At 46.7% G+C, this 25,346-nt stretch overlaps 1 protein-coding gene across 1 annotated transcript in view; it reads left to right on the top strand.

Annotated features, from left to right (window-relative positions):
• Positions 1–25,346, top strand: part of LOC135203555 (CCR4-NOT transcription complex subunit 1-like) — a 188,162-nt gene that overhangs the window by 110,311 nt on the left and 52,505 nt on the right. Inside the window, exons 22-23 of the mRNA XM_064233297.1 lie at positions 12,599–12,761; positions 13,262–13,323. Coding sequence (XP_064089367.1) covers positions 12,599–12,761; positions 13,262–13,323 — 225 coding nt within the window. The remainder of the gene's footprint in view (positions 1–12,598; positions 12,762–13,261; positions 13,324–25,346) is intronic.

Below are 25,346 nucleotides of genomic sequence, written 5' to 3'. Positions count from 1 at the left end.
CCACAAGTGGACGTGGTACCGATGGAACTCGGCTTTAGGAGCATATACTGAAAAATCAATGATTGATATCACAGGCTTCTCTTAATTAAATTAAAGATGACAAAACCCAAACCAATTAAAAGCCAAGTGAGAGAAAGATTTATTTTAGAGAATATGAGAGAAGAGGAGTGCTTAGTTAGATATCAAAACGAAATAAGTAGAGCTAAACAAATGCAACAGGATAGCAATGACCCAAATGAAAAATGGAGACACTTTAGAATGGCTGTAGTGGGTGCTGCTAATAATACAGTGCAAAAGAAAAGAGTTCGAGGTAGGAGGAAAAAACAAACTGCTTGGTGGACCCCCACACTAAAGGCCGCTGTTGCAAACAAAATGAAACTCTTCAGAAAATGGATGAAAACTTTGAATTTGGAAGATCACAATAACTATAAAGAAGCGTCGAGAGAAACGGAAAGAATAAAAGCTCAAACAAAAAGAGAAACATGGGAAAGAATAGGAGAAGATCTGGGAAATGATCTCCAAGGTACCAGAAAACTCATATATAGCACTGCCAAAAACTATAGAAAGGGAAGCCAACCACCCTCTTATGTAATCAAAGACCCTATGGATGGGACAATTATAAACCGAACCCCGAGAAATTGAATTAGGATGGAAACATCACTTTGAAACACTACTAAACAACGGAAACAATGACCTTGAAGAGCATGTAGAATTTGATGTGGTTGGGGATGCAGAAACCTGACATCATAACACTGGAGTTAAAAAATGCTCTCAAGAAGATGAGAAATGGTAAGGCCCTGGAGTGGATACAATACCTGCAGAGCTCCTTAAAAACATGGGGGAGGATGGAGTCATCTGGCTACTAGAGCTAATCGACATACTCTGGAATGGGCAAATGCCACCTGAAGACTGGAGAAGAGATCTAATATGCCCAATCTATAAGAAAGGTGACAAGACAAATTGCAGCAATTATAGAGGAATATCCCTAATGTCACATGCTTTTAAAGTATATGAAAGAATACTTGAAACTAGATTGAGAGGATATGTTGAACCAAAGCTGGGTGAATGGCAAAACGGTTTTCGACCAGGAAGAGGGACAACTGATATGATTTTCTCCCTCAAGATGATATTTGAGAAGAGCTGGGAATGGGACAGGGATAGATATATTGCTTTTATAGATCTAGAAAAGGCTTTTGATAGAGTACCAAGAATGAAAATATGGATGCCCTAAAAGACCCTTACTATGGAATCCCTGAGAAACTTATAAGAGCAATTTATAACACCTATCAAAACATCAGATCCAGAGTAAAAACAAATCAGAGAATGAAGACTGGTTTGAAATAAAATCAGGAGTAAGACAGGGCAGCGTCCTTTCGCCACTTCTTTTTATATTGTTCTTAGATAAATGTATGAGGGAACTAGGTGAGGATGAAGCTGCAGATATGACCATCAACCTTATGTATGCAGATGACCATGCAAATGATAGCCCTCAGCGCAGAATCTCTCCAAGAAAACGTCAACAACTGGAACGCGATCTTAACAGCTAATGGAATGCGGATCAACAAGAATAGACAGAGATCATGCACTTATCACGAACACCAAGTAACGTAGATGTAGAATTAGAAGGTCAGACATTGAAACAGTGTAGAAATTTCAAATACTTAGGAGTAGAGTTTAGTGACCAAAATGATTCAAAACTGAAACAACTACCCGAATACAGAAATTCAGTAACAATCTGTATCTGCTCTACCCACTAATGAAAGACAGAAATATACCTCGCAAAGTGAAAACCATAATATACCCCTCTATTTTAAGACCAATATTGACTTATGGCCATGAATCATGGACATTAACATCAAGAACTAGAAGCCAACTTCAAGCAGCTGAAATGAAAGCCCTAAGACTCATAAAAGGTGTAACAAGACTAGATAGGCTACGAAATGAAGACATTAGAAGAGAACTGGGAGTGGAGGGGATACTAGATTTGTGGAAGAGAGGACAGCTTAGATGGTTTGGACACACCAAAAGAATGGAGGAGGAGCGATATCCTATAAGGTTTTTGGAATGGACACCGGAAGGAAGGAGACCGGTAGGAAGACCAAAAATGAGATGGCTACAAAACATAGAGAGAGGAGTAGAGAGGAGAGGCTCTAGTTTGCGGGAAGTTGATGAGATGAGGCTCTATGATGATCGCCAAGAATGGAGACTGTTCCTGAAGCAGGACGACTGACAGGCCTGGAGGCCTACCTGGCGTCTGGTGAGAAAAAAAAGAATGAATGGGCCAGGGTTGAGAGGGGCGTTCGTTCTTGGCTAGGAATCCCAACTGTAGCGAGCAGATGGCTTTGCCCTGTCTGAAACCTACAGTTTTGCTGAAGGCATGGATTTCACTGACCCTCTTTGCTGTCGCTAGACTAATCAGGTAGAGAGTTTTCATGGTGAGGTCCTTAAAAAATGTTTCCTGTAAAGGTTTGAACCTGTCACTCATGAGAAACTTGAGGACTACGTCCAAATTCCAAGATGGTGAGGATTGTAGTCTTTCCTTAGTTGTCTCGAAGGATCTAAGATGATCTTGTAGATCCTTATTATCAGATAGATTCAGGTTTCTATGCCTGAAGACAGCTGCTAGCATGCTCCTATAACCCGTGATAGTAGAAGCAGAAAAGTTACGTCTCTTCTTGAGGTATAGCAGAAAATCTGCTATCTGAGTCACAGAGGTACGGAAAAGGAAATAGACTTGTCCCTGCACCATCCTCTAAAAGTCTCCCACTTTGATTGGTATACCTTAATGGTGGAAGACCTCCTTGCTCTTGCAATTGCACTAGCTGCCTCCTTCGAAAACCCTCTAGCTCTTGTGAGTTTTTCGATAGTCTGAAGGCAGTTAGCTGAAGAGCTTGGAGGTTTTGGTGATACCTTTCCAAGTGGGGCTGTTTGAGTAGATCTACTCTTAACGGAAGGCTTCTTGGGGTGTCCACCATCCATTCCAGTACCTCTGTGAACCACTCTCTTGTCAGCCAGAAGGGTGCCACTAGAGTCATCCTGGTTCCTTCGTGAGCCACAATCTTTTGCAACACTCTGTGTACTACTTTGAATGGGGGAAAGGCGTACACATCTAGATGTGTCCAATTCAGAAGGAACGCATCTATGTGGATTGCTTCGGGGTCTGGGACTGGAGAACAGTAAGCCTCCATCCGTTTCGTCTGCGCTGTTGCGAATAGATCTATGCAAGGGCGCCCCCCGATTTGCCATAGACTCTTGCATACTTCCTGATGGAGAGTCCATTCTGTTGTCAAGACTTGATGTTTTCTGCTCAGAATGTCTGCCCTCACATTCTTTTCTCCCTGAATGAAGCGTGTTACCAGAGTCACGCTTTTTCCTTTCGTCCAGAGGAGCAGTTCTCTTGACGCTCTGTACAGAGACTTTGAGTGTGTCCCGCCTTGCTTGCTGATGTAGGCCAACGCCGTTGTGTTGTCGGAGTTGACCTGTATCACTTTGTTCCGGACTGCGTCCTCGAATTCCTTGAGAGCTAGGAAAATTGCAGTCAATTCTTTCAGATTGATGTGGAACTTTTCCTGCTCCTTGTTCCAGAAGCCCGAGGCGTCGGAAAACAACACTAGGTCTGGGTTCCTCTGCTTTAGGGAGAGGCCTTCCTGGAGTTTGACAGGATCGTTCCACCACTGTAGACTGTTTCATGTCGTTCGAAACGGGAATACACATTGACTCTAGGTGGTCTTCTTGTCCCAATGCTGATTTAGATGAAACTGCAGAGGGCGCAGGTTCAGTCTTCCTAAGGAGACAAACTGTTCTAGCGAGGAAAGGGTCCCTTGCAGACTCATCCATTCCCTCGCAGAGCACTTCTGTTTCCTTAGGAAGTTTCTTATTTTCTCTAAAGCTTGTTCCGTTCTCAATGTGGACGGAAAAACCCGAAAAACCTGACTCTGAAACCTCATCCCCAAGTACAAGATTTCCTGGGATGGGATCATTTGAGATTTCTGGTGGTTTATCAGAAGGCCTGGGTCTTCTGATAATTGTTTTCTAAAGATTCTCCAGACAGTCAGTGTAGGAATGGGCTCTGAGGAGCCAATTGTCCAGATACAATGAGGCTCTGATGCGTTTCTTGTGTAGCATTGCTGCTACGTTGCTCATAAGTTTTGTGAAAATTTGAGGTGCAGTATTTAGGCCGAAACAAAGAGCTCGGAATTGATATGTTTCTGTCTTGTAAACAAATCTTAGATACTTTCTGGAGTTCGGGTGGATCGGGACATGAAAAATAAGCATCCTGGAGATCCAACGAAACCATCCAGCCGTCTCGTCTGACTGCAGCAAGAACTGATTTCGTTGTCTCCATCGTCAATTTTGTTTTCTTCACGAAAAGGTTCAGGGAACTCACGTCCAAAATTGGTCTCCATCCGCCCGAGTTCTTGGGGACCAGGAATAATCGGTTGTAAAACCCCGGAGATTCCAGATTCCGAACTCTTTCTATTGCCTCCTTCTGAAGCAACATAGAAACCTCTTGCTGTATCGCTAGTGCCTTGGACTCCTCTCTGTACTTGGCTGACAGATCGATCGGTCTTTCTGCTAAGGGGGGTTTTTTCCAGAAAGGGATCTTGTATCCCTCCTTGAGAAGCTGAATTGACCAAGGATCTGCTCCCTTTTTCTCCCATGTTTGCCAGAAATTTGTGAGTCTGGCTCCTACCACTGTCTGAAGAGGATCTTTGTCAGACTTTAATACTTCCTCGTCTGAAGCCTCTTTTCTTGGAGATTTTTGTAATAGGTCTTGCATTCCCTCTCCTGAGGGATCTACCTCGAAAGGGCCGAGAACTACGGGGTAGAGGAGTAGTTTCCTTGAGTTTCTGCCCTGCAAAACTTGACGGAACGACTCTCCTTACTGCCTTAGTCATCAGATCTTGTCACTTTTTGGGTTAGCGCCGAGGAGACTTCTTTTACCAAACTTTGCGGAAAAAGATGTGTCGAAAATGTAGCAAAAAGCAGTTCTGCTCTCTGAGTGAGCGTTACTCCACTCGAAAGAAACGAACAAAATTGGGCCCTTTTCTTTAAGATTCCAGCTGAGAAAAGGGCTGCTAGCTCGTTCGACCAGTCTCGAAGTGCTTTGTCAATACAAGACACAAGGTGAACGAGTTCTTCCGTTTTGGTAGACTTCATTTTCAATTTTCTTCCCCAACAAACCCAGAGTCCAGTCTAGGAAGTTGAAGACTTCGAAAGCTCTAAAAATCCCTTTGAGGTGGTGGTCCATCTCAGTGGAAGACCAAAAAACTTTCGTCTTCCCCATGGCCGTCCGACGAGAAGAGTCCACAAGACTAGAGAAGTCCCCATGGGAAGAAGCTAGAACTCCCAAACCGAGGACTTCTCCAGTATCGTACCAGATGCTGGATCTGGAAGCTAGTCTGGCCAGAGGAAATGAGAAAGGTGATTTTCCCTGGTCTTTCTTAAGAGTCCATCCATTCCTTCATGATTTTCAATGCTCTTTTCGAAGAACGCGATAATACCATCTTCATGAAGTCGGATTCTTTAGAAGCTTTACCTGGAGTGAACTCTGAAGGTGGGGAACGAGGGGCAGCTGGAACAAAACTTTCATAAGTCTTTTAAGATCTGCTGAAGGTTGTAGATCTGTTTGATTGTCTTCCTCGGAAACGTCTTGCATCGGATCAAAAGGAGAATGGGGGATGTCTTCATTCCTTTCTTCTGATTGAGACACAACTGATGTAGCGATGTCATGTTTCGTTTGTGCATCCAAAATAAATTCTTGACGTTCGGAATCTTTGAGTCAAGAATGCTGATGTTCGTCTATCTGGTCCGGACTTTTATGAAGTTTGGTGTCTTGAGGATCAGTCACTTGACACCCGTAGCTTTTGAGCCTACGTTCATGACGTCTGTCGTCCTGGCGTCTATCTTCTTTGATGTATTGTCGACGTAAAACCTGATGATCGACATCCTGATTTCCAGTTTCTTGATGCCTGGCGTCTTGGCGTCCAGTTCCTTGACGCCTGGCGTCCTGCCTCACGACGTTCGGTGTCCTGGTGTCAAGAATCTTGACGCCTGGTGTCGTGACTTCCCGACTCTCGACGCTTGGTGTCCTGGTTTCCAGAATCTTGACGCCTGGCGTCCTGCCTCGAGACGTTTGTCGTCCTGGCGTCCTGAATCTCGCTGTCTAGCGTCCTGGCGTCCAGGCTCTTGACCCTCATTATCCTTTCGACGTTTGTCTGTAAGGGTAGCAGGTTGCTATGACTGCATAAGAGAGGAGAGCTTCTGCTGAAAATCTTGCAGTAAGGAAAACTGCGGAGCTTCTTGCTGCTGGGGACAGACTGGGGAAGCTGCAAAGTCAATCTCTCTTCACTCTGTTCGTCTTGAGATAAAGGGCCTGAAGAATGCCAATCTGAAAGAGGAGCAGGAGCATGCACTGAAGGCATCCAATCGTCCGATGCTTCCTTTACTCCTAGCAAAGACAACGGCCGCCTGCGCGACATCTTGCGTCTTATATTGGTAACAGAACAAACATCGGAGACGAAAGGGGAGCGATCAGGAGTTGCAGCACGCACCGAAAGCCTCCCTTCGTCCGATACTTCCTTACTTCCTGCCAAAGACGACGGCCGCCTGTGCGACATCTTGCGTCTTAATTTGGCAGGAGAGCAAGCATCGGAATCGAAAGAGAAACGATCTGGAGTTGCAGTTCGCACCGAAGGCCTCCCCCTTTCCGATATTTCCTTGCCTCCTACCAAAGACGATGGCTGCCTGTGTGACATCTTACGTCTTAACTTGGTAGGAGAGCAAATATCGGAACTTGAAGGAAAGCGCTCCGGGCTGCTCCAATGGCTACGTCCTGGAAGCTCTTGACGTTTATCGTCCTGGCGTCCAGTATCTAGACGCTCAGCGTCCTGGCGTCCAGCCACTTGACTCCTGGCGTCCAGCCATTTGACGCTTGGCGTCTTGGCGTCCAGCCTCAAGACGCTCGGCATCCTGGAATTTTCTTTTAATGGGTCTGGATCTCGAAGTCTGACTGCATCGTTAGACGACGAAGAAAACACTTTAACCTCGCCTTTCCGATAGCGAGGGTGAGCGTCCTGGGGATCGTCTACAGGTACGCTCGAGGGGACGACCGCTCGGGAGCTAAAACCTCTCGCCTCCCTTCGTCGGTCGACATTCCTTCTCACAGGGGTTGGTGAGCTTGGAAGAGGTCTAGGACTAGGAGCACGACAAGTCCAAGCGGCCGCACCCTCCACTGCACTTGCACTTATTTCACTATTCACTTTGATATCTCTCATATTAGACCATAATCTATCCCTGTCTTGTGCCAGGGATTCTACCCGTTGACCAAGGGCTTGAATGGCCGTCATCATGTCCTGTAATGATGGACTTTTACCTGTTTCTGCAACTGGATTTGGTAATGATACAATAGGAGGAGGATCAGTAGGATTATCGAGGGATAGAGGACTATCTATTCCTTGACTATCTATGGAGGAGCGAGACAAGGTATTCTTCGCTCTCCTTATCCTATCCTTCTCTAATTTGCGCACATAGCATTAATATTCAATCCATTCAGTCTCAGGCAAGCCCACACATTCATTACATCTATCACCCAACTCACAAACTTTTCCTCTGCATTTACTACAAATAGAATGAGGATCTATAGAGGATTTAGCAAGTCGAGTCTTGCAATCTCTCACACACATTCTCACACTTGAAGCAGAATCAGTCATGATGGGAATTCCAAAAGAGATAAAAAACAAGCAAAGGTCAAACCAACAATATCCAAACAAAAGTCAAGAGAAGTCCAAAATCAAAATTCAATTCAAGCGAAAGCCAAAGCCAAAGTGTACTTCACCAAATAATACTGCAAAAAACACGGGCTAGTGAGCGAAGTTCCAACGATGTCACCGTAGCGGTGGCAGGGAAGATCTGAGGAATAGGTGGAATGGTTCTACGTACCTGGGTAGAGGGCGCACAGGTGGTGCACCTGACTACCCAATCGGCGATTGCCGCGAGTTTTGAAATTTTGCCGTGACGTCAGGGACGTAAGCTATATATATAACTACCAGGTGAGTTAGATGTTTGAAAAGTTATTAAAGTAGGCTGAGGTATTCTGTTATTATCAACCTTCTTTGTCATCCTGTCCACCTTTATTACACCCTGGTCTTTTAATTCTGTTAAAAGTTTCTCCTCAGAGAAAGCCATCAACTGAGGGGCATAAATCAAGCCCTTGCTGGAGTTCAAGCTGGAGTGGGGAGTGCACTCAACCATAACTCCCGCAAGGTTAGACAATCCCATCAACTTAATGCTTTCCTCTGGGGAGATGCTCTCTACTAGAAGCATATTTCTATTTTGAGGTGTTATTTTTGGCCGTCTGCCACAACATTTCACTATTTCCCTGTTTACTTGAAAAATATCTAGTCACCTTCAAGCTTTAAATTCAGGTAATTATTAAAAGAATTGGGTACAAAGACCCCAGGAGCTATTTCATACACTTTATTTCTCTTCATAGTAAATGGTTCCAGTGTGACAATACTGGGTGAGCTCTTGGGACACCGGAAGTCCGGGGCTGTAGCACGAGCGGGAAAACCAGGAGGCGGCGCAGCAATGGGCAAGGAAACCTCGAGCAGCGGAGCCTGCACAGCGGCTGTCGGGGTCACCATGGCTACGTGCTGGGTATACACCAGGTGAGGGGAGCAGCCCCAGCGAGTACCAGGCCCTACCGAGATCGTCACCCGTGGTCAGCAAGTCTGAGGAGGAAAAGTCGGGTAGATCAGTGGGGGGGGTCCCCTCGCCCGGGGGGATAGTTCCCAGCCCGACGCGAACGGAGGACCCCCCGAGTACAACTGGATGTCGGGGTATCTCGCCTCCTCCTCTACACTCGAATGATCGAGGGAGGAGAGGGAGTGAGAAACCTCCCCCAAAGGGAAAGGAGCCATACGAGGGAGCTGAGCCGGAGGGAGAAAGGAGGAAGACAAATCAGATCCACCAAAAGCATGAAGTCGTTCTCCCTGATGGAATCTAGACCTGTTCGTGCTGTTTCCATCGTGAACTGAGTCTGGCGAACGAATCGGTTCAAGTAAAAGTCGACTGTAGAAGCCCGGCAACTGATCCCATACGATCTCCACAGCACGTTTGCTCAGCATGGCTTCTACTTCCTGCCGAAGCGCCACGTCCTTGGTCGAACCAGTCGAACCAGGAACGTACGTTTGCAGATGGATCGGGTTGGAGGTGAGGGGTGGCCGAGACTCGAAGGGTAGTAAATATCCCTCCCGAAGGATGTTCACTATCCAAGTCTCTGCTCCGTACCGCTGCCATGTTGCCCAATGGCTCGCAGGCAACCCCCCCACTTCCGGCAGCGGGTGAGGGGGAACGCCATCCCTAGCGTTTCCCTCTTCTCTTCGACTTCTTCTTCCCAGATCCTCCTTGAGAGAAGGACTGGGAGGAGGGCTGGTTATGGTCACTCCTTACAGTAGAAGTCGAAGGCAGTCTTTCCCCTCGGCTTCAGCAAGGCGATCGTCTTGGCCGCAGAGGAAGCGCTAGCTAAACTCTTAGGTTTAGCCACAGTCGTTCGAGGTTGCCCAGCCACCTTCGAGACTGGCTGGTGGACGAGACGGTCAGTGTCGTCAGTGCGCCATTGTTCCACCGCGGCGTCCACCATCTCTCTGGGGAAGAGAGAGGAGGAACTCCGCACCAGTCCGTTGCAAAGACCCAAGGCTGCCTATCGCCCAGCCGCCCTGGTCACTCGGGTGAGAACAGCATCTCTACACCGGAGAACCAGGTTGGCCCCCTACCTCTAGAGTGGCAGTCTCACAAAAGCCGGGTCCCCTTCTGGAGTGATGTTCCCCAAGGAGGCCGCGGCTTTCGACACTGTGAGGGACCACAGGTCGATCCAGGAGACTGCTTGGAATGCTGCCATAGCGGTAGATTCCAAGGCAAGTGCTTCTTGCTGCAAGAACCAGAGGTTCTCCGACAAGAGCTGCTGCAGACACCCCCCGAGTTAGCCTAGCTAGCTCCAGGTTAACCTGTTTGGGCGGCAGAGGGTCTTCTAAAGGCACGTAGAAACGCCTCTGTCGAAGTAGAGGTGGGGGAAGGAGCTTGGAAGACCTACTGGACCAAAGCGAACCCTCCTGTCCAGAGACAAGAGCGTCCACCTGGCTCAGTACGCTGTCAGCCAAGGCCAATCGCGGCAGACCCAACATCATCCTGGGTTCCTTTTTGGGTCCCCAGAACGACTCCAAACCCGATGTAGGCTCGGAAGGTGGGAGAGGCGATCCTCGATCCTTCCCCAAGGTCGTTGTGCTGACGAATCTCAGGAGTGACTGCATCCTGCGGAGACGGACCATCAAGCCCGTCCAACGAGATGCCTCCCGAGACCCCCTCCTTCCACAGAAGGAACCACAACAGACCCCTCATGGTCTCCTCCTGCCACTTGCACATACGATCTGGTCGTCCTAGGACTGTGCCAGGTTCGTAAGGCGTTGTGGCGGGATCGCGAGGAGCACGCCCCTCATGATCACTAACCTGCGGTGGCGATCGAGCTGCAGGCCTGGTAAAGCAGCTGGACCGAGAACAGCAGCGACGGTCCCAAGCATCAGAAGAGCTGCTGCTGGTCCCTCTCTCTGCTTCCTCGCCTCAGCCCGCGACCGGTCTGGGACTGTCGCGTCAGCCCTGGGTACCAGCAGCCACGAGAGCGATCGCTGGTCTGGTGGGAGTCACCAAAGTGACCCCCGCCAGTCTTCCGCCCCGTGCCTGGATCCTGGCACCGAGCGGACTCGGTTGCCTGGGTCTTGGCTGTAGGGTCACCTGCAGGTGACTGTACACTCGGTACCTCTTGTGAACGAGAGGCCGAGACGGTACCTGGCAGCGAGGCAGACCCTCTGGCGCCAGGTGAGGAGGTACCGGTGTTAGCTGGCGCTCCTCCGGTCCCCGTCGTCTTCTTCCTCTCGTGGAAGGAGAGACGGGCCCCGTTCCTGAAGGAACAGGAGGACCAGCATAAGTCCCACAAGTGGGACGGACACTTAGAAGTCTCAGGAAGAGCCTTTTGGGGGGGGGGGGGATACCTTCTTCTTCGGCTGTGGGGCCTTAGAAGTCGAAGGGGAAGCGGCGGCAGACGACGACGACTAAGAAGACGACGAAAACGACGACACCTTCCTCCTCCTCTTCTTCTTTATAAGTCAGCTTCCTCAGCACCACCGTCAGGTCTTCCATCCAGGACGGAGCCGGGGCAGTTGCCGAAGCAACAGGGACCGACTGCACCTGTCCAGAAGGACCTGGGGTGGGGGCAGCAACACCATGGGCAGGAACGACGGCGGCAGGAACTGGGGGGGAGCCGTTCCCACCCCGAGCGAACAGACGACCCCGAATACAACTGGATGTCGGGGTACCTCGCCACCCCTCCACAAGAGGAGAAGGAGCAAAATACCTCCCCCGAAGGGGAAGGAGCCATACGAGGGAGCTGAGATGGAGGGAAGAAAGAAGACTGTCCGTGACCAAGGGAGTAGCCGGAGAACCCTCTGATGACTCCTTGGCTGGCTTACGCGGCTTCTTCCTCCCCCATAGCGCTCCCACTGCTTCTCCAACCACATAACAAATACATCGCATGGCTCATTGCGAGAGCATTCTCGCCCTCGACAGAGTACAAAATTCGTGAGGATCAACCTCTACAGAGGACCGAAAGGACCCACACTTACGGCCCTCCACACCAGGGCACAATCTGCGGCTGATGGGGAGGCAAGGGTCTCTCTCCAGCTCTCGGGAATCCATTATCACTTGCAAAATTCACCGAGTATGAAATACACAAAACAGATACGTACTTACATAGGCTTTGTACATTCACACTGAGTAAAAGAAAGAGAGAAACAGCCTTCACAAAGTGAAGAAAACAGAGCATAAGACTGAAGTGGGCAGAGAAGCGAGCAGCACGTCCATCCACCAACGCGGCCGAAAGCAAATTGACTCCTCTCCTCGCAGTCGAGCTGACCGCCAACTGCCAGACAAGTAGTTAACTAACGAACCCCCTTGTTTGAAGCTTATGACCGGTTCAGTTGCTGTAAGTACCTTCCTATTGTTAAAGGACCGAGGGTTTGTATTCGTATCGGAACAAAGTATTTCAGAGCCAATCAACAGACAATCATGACACACACACTTTGTGATTCATTCAAGACACTTACTTTGTAACATTCCTTGATGTCCACCCAAGGCCATATGACTGTGGATCAGCCATGGCCTTCAAGACGATGAGATGGCAATCCCTAAATCGTAAGGCCAACTGACTTAACTCAGGTTCGGTAGGTAGCTCACGTGAACCTTCTAAAAGGTTCTCAACAGCCTAAATTGAGAAACAGAGATTCAAACATTTATTTTTGTCCAACATGTCATGTAAGTTTGTAAATTTCAGCTCTATAATTTCAGAAAGACTAACCTTTCTTAATAACGACTGATCAAAACTAACCTTTCTTAGCAACAGCTGCACAGAGTGAACGTCACGATTCGATCGTGTGAAGATCAATCCATCACGCAGAGAGTGTAACATAGGAATCAGAGGTGATGTTGGTGCGAGGGTTGTGAAGGCCTGAATTGTGTGGTCTAACTCGGCACTCATGCGGTCCGTCAGGAGTAAGAAGGCAGTCGCTTCATCGTTACCAAACGATAAGTGAGGTTGCTGCTGCTGCTGCTGCTGTTGCTGTGTCTGCTGCTGTTGCTGTTGCTGCTGTTGCTGTTGTTGCTGCTGCTGTTGTTGCTGTTGCTGCTGCTGCTGTTGCTGGAAAAGTTAAAAAGTAAATAGTACTTTATAACTTAAAATGTTTACTACAAGACCAAGCTACAAATATGTTGAGTACAACTAAAATTCTTTCTAGCATAAAATCACACAACTGAAAATACAGAGCAAGATTCTGGAAATCTGAAGAGCTTGCAACTTTTTCTACAACCACCACCACACATATAAAACAAAATAAATTAAGCAGTACTAGCTATACATGCAGGATGTCCCAACAAAAACAAACGGGAGTGGGAGGAGCAGTATTTGTCCTTATAGTCCATGCTTCTTTTAAGAGGACAATAAATAATGTTGCTCACCTCTTCCCTTTTAGGTTTTTTGAAAATGTGAAGCAAAATTTCAACAATAAGTATATGTTAAGTCTTGCATAGTTTTTGACGACAATTTATCAATACCGGGAGCGTTGGCACAGAAAACAAAAGCGTTGGAGAAATTGTAAAACTGGGATCATTAAAAAAAGTAGGGATATCTTCATGAAATTAATGCATATTCTTTTAGATTGGGAAAGAATAAATGCACAATAACTGTTCACGAGCACATCCAGGGCAGTAAAGGAATGGGTAAATACGTAATCACCTACCAAAGGAAGAATACAGTATTTCTTGACAAAACTGTTGTGGCATCCACATTTGATGTGGCAAGACCATGATACATTAGTTTTCTTTTCTTTGAATGAAAGACACATGCAAGCTTTTGCTTTGTTCTTATTTGTAGTCATATCTACTTCCACAGCTACTTCCAAGTTAGCACACTCCTATGATTTACAAGTACTGAAGGTTCATGTTTATTTTGAGTTAAGTTTGCGAGTCACCATTTTGTTTAATTTTTTTTTTTTCAAAGGCATGTTTTATCAATCTTTACATTTGCTTTCTTTATAAATACTCCCTTATTTTTCTTACCTGGGATATTGAATTCTAGGTTTTATATGTACTTATGTTTTACCTGGGATAATGCACTCCAGGTTCTCTATATACTTATGTTGTTGTTCGTATCAAACTGTAACTCATTTTTGCACTAGCAATTTTTGCAACTGACCCAGTAGCTTTGGGGCCTTGAAATGATGTGGTTTCTATTAGGCACTCCTTCACTTCTGTCTGAAAGGCTTTTCCTCTAGTACAGTAGTACTAATTTTACCTTTACTTCATGTCAAATGAAACTCGACCCATTTTTATTCCTGGCATTTAGAGTTTTTGCATCCTCTTCTTATTCTTTGTTTCTCATGAGGCATTTCATTTGGTTGATTTTCTGTTTCCTATTCTCATATTAACCTCCACCAGCTCATGCTTGACCACCACATGCAACTTAAAACATAGAACGAAAAAAGGAATCGAACATACTTCACTTACTGTGGTGATAGGCACTGGCTTTGGCAAGAACATGGCATCTTGTTCACTAATTGGAAGAAAGCCTGGAATATTCCGTGCAAACTCTTCATACACAGCCATTTGGGGTGGTGTCACCCCACCTACTTGAAGACGGATTTGTTCGGGCATACGTTCTGCTTGGTATGTTAGAACTACTGGATCACAGTACCTTCGGCCTTCTGTTCGAGCTAATTTTCGAGCTTCATAATCCTGTATATAAAATAAAACACGTGTAAGTAATGCTACTTGCATCAATCTGACAACCCAAATCTTTGCAATAATTCAAAATTCAAAGGTTTTAATTATGAACCTACCTGCGACAGCCTCTTGTCCATCTCCATTACTGCTTTTTCTGCTGCAGTTTTCTGGATAAAGGCACAAGCAAGACCAATATTCTCCTGAATAATCAAGGCAGCCATTTCTTCTATTTGGTCTGCTGCATCACGACTGTGACCACAAGGCTGCAGCTGGGAGACTTGCTTTAGAGACAAAAGACAAACAAAATCAATACAAAAATTCACGATATATTAGATTAGCCTAGATTATTGAAATAAAGTAGCTTTAGGGTGCTATACTCTGACTGTAGCTTGCCTGAAAAATTGTTCAAAAGCAAATATTGAAAATGGAACAGTCAGTTGAAAGATCAAACACAAAGTACTTACAGTACTTAACATTTTTAAGATTATTGTACCTTAAAAAATTTGTATATCAATACACTTCCTAAAAAATTTTCTTGCTGAGCCACATGCATACCAACTAGTTTCACCTGTAACAGATTTTTCATATGAAGTAACATGGCTCTTTAAAAAGCATGAGATCAACATTCACATAATTGGGAAATTGACTTAATACACATTTGACATTTCTACACGTTGGGGGTCTTCTGTGAACTTAGCAAGAATTTGCACCGTTTGGAATTTTGATGGTGTAAACAAATACTTATATAAATTACTTTAGATTATAAATTTTACTGAAATCAACCCTATTCTGCATTTCATGGTATTGAGAACGGTCGTGGTTCTAATCATTCAAATTTTCTCAACATCAATATCCATGTTTTTACAGCATTTCTTCGTAAGAAGCTAAAATAGAAGCTAGCAAATGCTCAACTTGCTACCAAGTTTCCTTGACTGCTTTCTATCTTAAATGTAAGTTTTTCTTTATTACAAAAGTACCATCTATAATATAACTGTGATGTCAGATGCATGCACACAAATATTCAAATTTACTATCGTAAGTTGAATAAAAACAAGCACACTATGATGAAATGGTGACACTCATATTTGTCACAATGAAAACAACCACCATGAAAATCAATAAGAACTTACCCTTGCATAAACACTCCATAGCCCTTGCTTCAATCCTTTCCTCATTGTATTAGCTACATAATCCCGGGATGTAATCATAGCCATCGCAGCTGTTAGGTTGCGTACCATGTGGTGAGTTGCAGCACGCATTCGAGACTCGTCTGGATCTAAAGCAAAGTCTTTCTTAATAATTTGCTCACTTGTAGTCATTGCAATCTTAATGCTTCTTTCTATCACAGCTCCAACTATCTCTTGCACCGCTATCTCTATGGCTTGTCGGATAAAGTGTTTTATCTGCGTGTTGGTTGTGATCAGTATATTATTTGCCTGAAAAGAAAATAGAAAAGTAATGGGTAATGCAAAAGGATTATCCTTTATAATTCACCGAAACTGGAAGATAACCCTTACGCAATTTAAACACGAAGAAAACTACCACTATACATAAATACTGATGCAAAGTATGAGAACTACAGTACTGTACATACAAATTAACATCAATAAAGGCAATGCACAGTATAGTACTATTTTTGTGAATACAGCAAAAAGGCACATTGGTTAACATGAGAAGAAACTCATACAGTACTGTATCAACTCAAATCACATTTCATCTCTCATTGTAATACATAGTTATGCTTGCATTTGAAGATAATCTATTATCCTGCATATGGTTGAACGTACTTGAAACAGCAATAAATATTGTACAATGTTCACTAAAACCAACAAAAGCTACCATTACTTACAGGTAGAACTGGAATAGATATGTGAGCATCCAAACTCCTGAGAGAGAGTATATTTATGTCCGAGTATGCAAACCGTGGCTCTGAGGCAGCTTGTTGATGAGACTGGATGGGTGTTGGGGTTGTGGAGGGATGAGGAGGAAGGACTGCTGGTGGAGTGGGAGTGGCACCAACAGAGGAACTCTGGGCAGATGTGGCATTTGTGTTTATCACTGGTCCCGATGGAGCAACTGGGGCCCAACTGGTCTTTGCTGCTAGGATGATAAAAGTTTGTGATATACATCAGCATTTTATAAATAAACGGCAGCAATAAGTGTATATCACTCAAAATAAAAGTCAAATATTTTACAATTCCCAAATACAAAGTATGTGCTTCCAACTTACGCATAAAGGTACTACTTGGGAAACCTTGCAGAGCTGGGAACAGAGGAGTAGATTCAGCTCTCTTTGGTCCAACAGGGTGGGACAACTGAGGTTTGATACGTGCAATACGATCTCTGTCATTCAATACATTTCCAGGTTTTAGTCCCTGCAAGAAAATCAGTCGATCAAAAACAAATTCTACTCAAGAAGTACCTTACATTTCACGTCTTAAAACATAATGCAGAAAACAACGGTAATGAACTTACTTCTAAGTTAATTTCCAGCTTGTTACAAAGCACCTCGATCTCGAACTTCAGATGAAGTTTCATATCGGGTTCCTTATGCAACTCAGCCAGAACATTCATGATAGCCATTGTCCATGGGTTAGGTGACTTGAAAACCCTGCTCTTAGCACAAGACTCCATCACCTTAGCCACAAACGGAATGACATACTGCATCTCCTGGAAGGTTTATGAATTTTGAAAATGAGTAAATTATTCAACACCTTAGACTCACCCCAGTATTTCAAAAATTGCCACTTACTCAACAAACCAAGTCAATAAATACATTACGAGTAGTTTCTAATAAATATCTCTGTGAAAGCTGTTGGGCAACTAAGATAAGTATAAGTCATGTATTGGATTTTAGGTTACGATGATCTTAAGCTACAAAATGAACACAATTCTGAAACATCCAATCCATGAACTTACTAAATTTTGGGTACCAATAACCTTCAAACAAAATTCAGGGACCAACATTTTAATCACACTGTAGTTTAATGAGACAGCCTTACCATTTTAAGACACAATGTTAACATAAAGGAATATCATCAGTGATAACACGCTAAGGGGTCAGTAAATGCCAATCACCATTTGATTGGCAATCACTTCCCTACTTTCACACAAGTGTTCACACTTCCTCCTTATATTTTACATTTCCTTTCCAATAATAAGAAATCTAACTAGGCTGAGAGACACTTGACTAATACAACTGGACCAAATAATTAAAGTGTTGTCGGTAGCAAAGTTTTACTGCATAGTAGACTGTTTTCAGTAGTTTAGAAATCAAGAGTACATGTGGTTTATGTTCATACATGACAGGATATTAAAAATTAATTACTTAAATTTCTGCCGTTAATTCCTATAAATCTGTTCTACATTCTCCTGTGCTTAATATGAAAAATTTAATGGAATGTTTTCTTCCTTCACTAACGACTGGAAGGCAGACACATGCTGTACAGTGGTCATAGTAAGCTACAGATGTATAAGGCACATCAATAAAACAACAACTGTGAATATTGAGTAGTGATTCTTAGAATGTGATAGATTAAAAATTTGAGAGGCAACCAAAGTTCCTAATTGTATGTCTCTTCATCATTTACTTGCTTGCTCCAAAAGGAAATACCAATTGTAAACCATATCAAGAAGGTAAACTGTAACATACAATCCTACAACACTAAGTCAAAAGACAAAATAACCTTCAACCTAAATTTATTTTGACTCACCTGTAAACCTTTGTTGTACGATTCTACAAGCAAAGACTTCATGTCAATGTCCGTATGCAAGATGGGTTTATTTTTAGCCAAGGTGAGCATCCCCAACCAATGGCCCAAGTTCTTCAACAAAGATTTATCGGAGAAATTTGCAGCAGATTTATCAGACCTTAGAAGAACCTGAAATTTGAAACAGCACTACTTAATATTCATTAATATACTTTTACCTGCCCAATGTAACATTCATAGAATATCACAGGGCTGGTCAATAGGGTCTCTTCTTTAAAGGACAGGTCCAGGATGCTGGGCAATTAGTACACACACCAAAGGGAAATGATGGAGAGTATGAGATAATGATGAAGAGTATGAGATGTAAAATACTAGAGCAAAATATCTTATACTATAGCATACAGTGTATCATGTTTAACATACTGTGGACACTAATAATTAATTGGGCACATATAAATAATTCAAAACCACAATTTTTTAAAGTAAATTGTATTTTTCCTACAAACCTGAGGTCCTTTACATAAGGAATTACTATTCAGCGCCAGCTAGACCGGTCGAAAGATTTACTAGCAAGGTAGTTCGGCAGTAACTGCTTGTCCGATGGTCAGGAGTCCCGCCCAAGTGGAGGTAAACATACCACTTTGCTTTAGGCCCAGGAACAGAGTGAGGGGTGGCATGAGGTGGGACTATATGTAAAGGACATCAGGTTTGTATAGTTAGGAAAAATACAATTTATTTTCAAAAACCGTGATTTGATCCGACACGTATACAAACCATCGGTCCTTTACATAAGGAAGACTCACTTATTGGTGGGAGGAATCCGAGTTGTGAACAGACTGGTGTTCGCCCAACCTGGGTTCCCTCCCTGGTCGTAAGAGCAATGGGGGGGGAACCTAGCCTCTGTCCAACTGATCGGAGTGTGAACTGCAGGATCAGTGGCCAGACCTCTGGAAAAATTCATAAGAGGGAGGTAAGCGTACCTCTTATGAATAGCATGCAAGAACTAATGTCCTAAGTAAAAAGCCAAATATAAAGTATTGGGTTTGTTTTCTTACTGCTGTCCGCTTTCCCCCTTGCTAGGGAAGGGATGGATAAACGCTTTATCCCTAATGAGAGGGATAGAATGGAGCTCGGTTATGTAGCTTACCTGCATCGTTGTCCTGTTTAGTGTTGTGACGACCACTACCCTCTGCCCGCAGGGAGAGGGAAGAAAAGAGGAGGAAGAGTAGCCAGTCACACTCTCATTCACTCTCCATTCATGCGATATCACAAGGACGAGATGCTACCTTGTCCTTTAAAGGAGCTGGGTAAGCTACACAACTTATCGAGCAGCCACCACAGGTCACAGGGAAAAAAAGTGTCCAAAGACCTATGGGCAATATCCCTAAGGTAGAAGGAGATGAAGGTGGTCTGGTTGGACCACACCACTGCTTTCAGCACCTGTGAAACAGACAAGTTCTTGAGGAATGCAAGGGTTGGACCAATGCCTCTAACTTTGTGGGCTCTTGGACGAAAGGTACTGGTGTCGGCACTCCTCTCAGTCGTACGCTTTCCTGATTACCTCACGAAGCCAGAAAGAAACTTGTTATTGGACACTTCTTTCTTAGTCACCCCAGTGCTAACAAAGAGGCATCAACACTCCAGGCCTGGGGTGTCGAGTTTTCTTCAGATAGCACCGTAGCACCATCACAGGACAAAGCAGCATCTCTTCTGTATCATTATCGGTGAAGTCCTCTAGGAAGGGGATCGTGAAGGACTCGAACCTGGCGTCAAGAGACCGAAGGGTTTCGAGTCTTCGTTACGAAATCAGGGACGAAATAGAGCGTCACCGATCCCCATCCCCTCGAGTGTTTCACACTGAAGGAAAGACCGTGAAGTTCTCCTACTCTCTTCGCCGATGCCAGGGCCAGCAGAAAGATGGTCTTGAGGGTCAGATCCATGTCTGACGACTCTCAGAGAGGCTTGTAAGGAAATCGCTACCTGCTGAAGAGTGGCTCTGAGTGGAGAGACCCCCGTCTACGACACCAACCACAGAAGACAAACCACTTTCCCTGGGATACTGCTGCAGAGGACTGTCTGAGGTATCCAGCCATCTCTGTTGCTGGTTGGCGAGAAAAGCCTCTCGCTCGCAAGAGATGGTGGATAACCAACAGCCGTGAAGCCACGGAATGTACTGCCTGGTGGTAACATGCTACATGCGGTTGACACAGCAGTTGCGCCAAGGAGGAATCTCTTGTGGTGCCTCCGAGAGAAGAGCCACCAGGTCCGGATACCAAATGGCCTCAGGCCATTTGGGTGCCACCAGAATCATCCAAAGATTGCTGGTGACCAGCACCCTGCTGATCACCTTGCGAATCAGGCAGAACGGGGGGAAAGGCGTAGACTACGAGGTTGTCCCACGGGTGAAGAGATCATTCGGTCCCAACCACCAGATTTTGGTGGCTGAGCTAGTCTGCCACTATATTCCTCTTGCCTGGAATGTACCTTGCTGACAGCTCTACTGAGTGAGCTACGGCCCACTCGTGCAGCTGCATCGTCAACTGGTGCAATGGAAGGGACACTAGGCCCCCATTTGTTGACGTATGCCACTACCATGGTGGTGTCGCTCATTAATACCACTGAGTGTCCCATCAGTAGTTCCCGGAACTCTTGGAGCGCGAGAAACGCAGCCTTGAGTTCCAGAAAGTTGATGTGAAGGTGCCTGTTGTGAAGGTTCCACACTCCTGCAACCAGCAACTCTTCCAGGTGTGCGCCCCAACCCTCGGTCGATGCGTCTGAGAACAGAAGCATCACTCCTATTAAGAGGTTTCTGTCATCTAGCAACCAGGTCAGGTCCTCCCTTACTTCCTCCGTGAGAAGAACCAGGAAGGATTGTAGATCCCGTGCCTGTGACCAGCACTCCCTTAGTTTCCATTGAAGAGACCACAGGTGAAGACGCCCGTGAGCAACTAACTTCTCTAGTGACAACAAGTGACCAATCACAACTTGCCATTGCTGAGCTGACTGTTCCTGTCATGACAAGAACCGTCTGGCTGCCTCTCTGAACCTGCTGACCCGCGAGTCTGCAGGGAAGACTCGTGCTGCTACTGTAATGATCAGCATGCCCAGGCACTTTATCCACTGCTTGGGTTCAAGATCTGACTTCTCGACATTTACCACAATCCCAAGATCGTGGCATAAGTCAAGGAGTTGATCTCTGTCCTGTAGCAACTGCGAGCAGGAGCTCACCAGGACCAGCCAATTGTTGAGACACCTCAGCAGACATATTCCGACCGAATGAGCCCAAGCCGACACCAGAGTGAACACTCGTGTGAACACCTGTGGGGCGGTTGAGACCGAAACGTGCCCTGAATTGGTCCACCGTCCCGTCGAGGGGTGGCCTCGACTCAAAGGGCAGTAGGTATCCCTCCCGAAGGCCATCCACTACCCAAATCTCGGCTTCATAGGGCTGCCAAGTTGCCCAATGGCTCACCAGGCAACCCCCCCCCCCCCCTTCTGACAGCAATTGAGGGGGAACGTGGTCCCTAACATTTCCCTCTCTTCCCCTTCTGTTTAGACCCCTTCCCGCAAGAGAAGTAGGCTTGAGAGGAGGGCTGATGCTCACTTCTCGAAGCAAAAGAGGAAGGCTGGGTCTTTCCTCGCGCTACCCTCGACAGTGCTGACATCTTGGGAGCGGAGGAAGCGCTAGCTAAGCTCCGACGCTTAGCCGCAGTTGAACGAGACTGCCCAGAAGTCTTCGTAACTGCCTGGTGTACCAAGCCAGCTCTCCGTTTTTCCCCAGGAGCATCCACCATCTCTCTAGGGAAGAGAGAGGAGGAACCCAGCAACTGTCCGTCACCTCTCGACCGGCCGCTCTGGTTATAGGAGTCAAGACTGCGCCCCGTCTCCTCAAAACCAGGTTGGCCTACAGGTTGGCAGTCTGGTGGGCGAGGTAGGAGATGGCTCTACCTCCAGACTGGCAGTCTCTCCTGAACACAGATTCCTCCATGGGAACGATAGCTGATAGCTCCCAAGGAGGCTGCAACTCTGAATACCATGATGGACCACAGATCCAGCCAGGAGACAGCCTGGAAAGCTGCCATAGCAGTGGATTCCAGGGCTGATGCCTCTTGCTGAGAGAACCAGAGGTTCTCAGACAGCAGGTGATGAAGAGGCACTCCCGGAGTTAGACGAGGTAGCTCAGAGTCAACTTGCTTGGTTGGCAACAGGTCTACCAAAGGCACACAGAAGCGCCGCTGACGAGGCAGAGGAGGGGGAAGCAGCTTGTCCAACCTGCTGGCCCTGAGTGAGGCCTCTTGTTCGGAGACAAGGGCGTTCACTTGGTCCAACACACCATCGGCCAAGGAAGACCGAGGTAGTCCCACCGTCTCTCTGGGTTCCTTCTTAGGACCCCAGAATGACTCCAACCTTATGGACGGTCAGAGGGAGCAACCACTGATTCTTCCCTGGGGTCGTTGTGCTGACGAATCAGCGCAACGACCTCTACAAAGGACCTCTCTATCTCAGGAGTGATCGCGTCCCGAGGAGATGGACAGTCAGATCCATCCAGGCCAATCACTTCCCGAGACACACTTCCTTCAGGAGGAAGAACCTCGCCAGACCCCTCGTGGTCTCCTCCAACCCCTTGAGCGTATGATCTGCTCGGTTCTAGGGAGAGCACTCCTCACAGTCACCCCTGTTCGCCTCGCTCCTCCTGGTGAAGCCCGAGGAGGTTGAAGGGACAGGTGAGGAAGAATGACGCTCCTACCCTGCCTACCAGCAGAGCCAGTAGGCTGGGAGGACTGCAGGCGATCAAGCTGCAGGTCTGGACCAGCGGTCTCCCTGCGGACGGTAGCATTGGTCTCGTGCGTCAGGGGAGCTGCTACCAGACGGCTCGCACCAGTCCCGGTGGGAGTGACGGTTGGGTGACTGGTAGCGTCCGCTAGCGTAGTGAGAGCGAGCACCGTCCTCACGACACGCCACAGTCCAAGAAGCAGCCAAGGCTGTTCCTGGTGACCGGGGGGACCTCTTCCCAGCCTCAACACGTGAACGGTCTGGTGGGACCGTCACGTCAACCCTGGGAACCGGACGATCGGTGCGCAAGCGATCGCCGGTCTGGCAAGAGTCACCTGAGCGACTCTTACCATCCTTCCGCTCCGTGCCTGAATCCTGATGGTGAGCGGACTAAGTTGTCTGGTTCTTGGCTGCACAATCACCGGTAGGTGACCCTACACTCGGTGACGGTTGCGAGACAGCGGCCGAGACGGTTCCCGGTCCGGAGGTGGAACCTCTGGAATCGGGAGCGGAGGTACCAGCGGTAGCTGCTACCTCCATGGTGCCTGTCTTCTTCTTCCCTGAGGAAGGAGAGACGGGCACTGTTGCCGGGGGAACGGGAGGACCAGCGGATGACCCACCTGTCCCGCTGGAGTGAGACAGACCCTCTGAGCGAGACTTCTTGGGGGAGGGGGGGGAGGCCACTTCCTCCTTCCTCAGCTAGGGGGCCTTGGGAGTTGAAGGGGAAGAGGCAGCAGAAGACGACAAAGACACCTTCCTCTTCTTCTTGGACTTCAACAACTTCCTCAGGACAGCAGACAGGTCTCCCATCCAGACTGCAGCTGGGGTGGCTGCGGTGGCAACGGGGCTGGAAGGACCTGCAGCACTTCCATGGTACGGCGACGGCAACAGGAGGGCGATCCATGGTGGAGTGGGCACTCGAAATCAGGGGGCGTAGAGAGGACAGCGAAACCTGGTGGAGGAGGAACCAGCTCTCTCCAGGGCACATACGACAGCGGAGCTTGAACCGCAGCCGAAGGGGTGACCATGGTCACGTGCTGGGTATATACCAGGTGCGATGGAGCAGTATAACCTGGTGTTGAAACGGTCGTAGTTGTCCTCGTCTCCACCCCGTGATTGACCGGGGCTACAGTCAGATGATGAATGAGTCCATGAATACTCGGAGTGCCCAGAAGGCTCATTGAGCGCTACACCTGCTGAAGGTCCCCACCCGCAGAGGCACACACACCTGAGGAAGCAACAGTCAGATTAATGGCGGGGGTTCCCATTCGCTCATGGGGGGGGGGGGGGGGGGGGGGGGGGGAGGATCCCACCCTGAGCAGGCAGAAGACCCCGAGTACAACTCCAGGTCGGGGTGTCGCCCTCCTTCCTCTGCACTCGACAAATCAAGCGAAGAAGCGGAGGGGGACACATCCCCCGAAGGAGGGAGAGCTATACGCGGGAGCTAACGAGGAGGGAGAAAAGATGATGATGTGTCAAGTCACCAGAGGTGTCAAGGGAGAGCTTTCCAACAACACCTTGGCGGCTCTACGCAGCTTCTTCCTCTTCTCATAAAACTCCCACTGCTCCTCCGACCAAGAGAGACAAATATCCCAAGTTAAGGACTGAGAGCATTCAAACCCTCGGCACCCAATACATAGGATGAGGGTCCACAGCATCGCTGGACCTGAAAGCCCCACACTTACAGCCTCCCACTCCAGGGCACATTCTCCGGTTGGATGGGGGCAAGGGGGCTGCTCTGATTCGTGGGACTGCATGTTTCGTTCAGCGATGCAATTCCACTAAATGAAAGCAAAAATAATAAAAGAGTACTTACAATCACTTCCACAAAAGTATTCTATAGGAAAAGGTTGAAAAGTAAGCAGCTTTGATATAATCTCATGACTAGAGGCCGGCAGAGGCGCGAGCACACTTCTTCACACACTTCTTCACTCGACGGCGGTCAAAAGCAAAGTGGTATGTTTACCTCCAGTCGGGCAGGACTTCCGACCATCGGACAAGCAGTTACTGCCGAACTACCTTGTTAGTAAATCTTACGACCGGTCCAGCTGGTGCTGAATATTAATTCCTTATGCAAAGGACCAATGGTTTGTATAACATGTCAGAACAATTCAGCTTTATCTAAAAAAATCTCCCATATTTGACAACCAAAGCGAAGTTATATTAAAAAAACTTCCAATAATGACATAATACCCATCACTTACCTTAATATTCCTCAATGTCTCCCTGCACACCATAGCATTGAAGTTAGTCATCTTGAGTTGATCAAGAAACAATGAATACAATGTATGGAAATTATTCTCTATGGATGCTCTTTTCAAAACTAGGTACTGAGCCACCCACATCCAGTATTCTTCACTTACAACCTCCCTGAGTTCTTCACACTGCAACAAAAAAAGGCAACAATTTCATCAAGTATTCTAAAGTATCTCCAAACTCTATAACCATACTCACCACAGATTACTACTGAAATTAGAAGATAAAGCACTAAACATTTACACAATTAAAAATGGCTTAGCAGCATGTGCTACTTATAAG

The sequence above is a fragment of the Macrobrachium nipponense genome, chromosome 24 (assembly GCF_015104395.2).
Source record: "Macrobrachium nipponense isolate FS-2020 chromosome 24, ASM1510439v2, whole genome shotgun sequence".
Lineage (NCBI taxonomy): Eukaryota > Metazoa > Arthropoda > Malacostraca > Decapoda > Palaemonidae > Macrobrachium > Macrobrachium nipponense.
The sequence above is the reverse complement of the archived record's forward strand: the minus strand, read 5'-3'. Positions and strand labels throughout refer to the sequence as shown.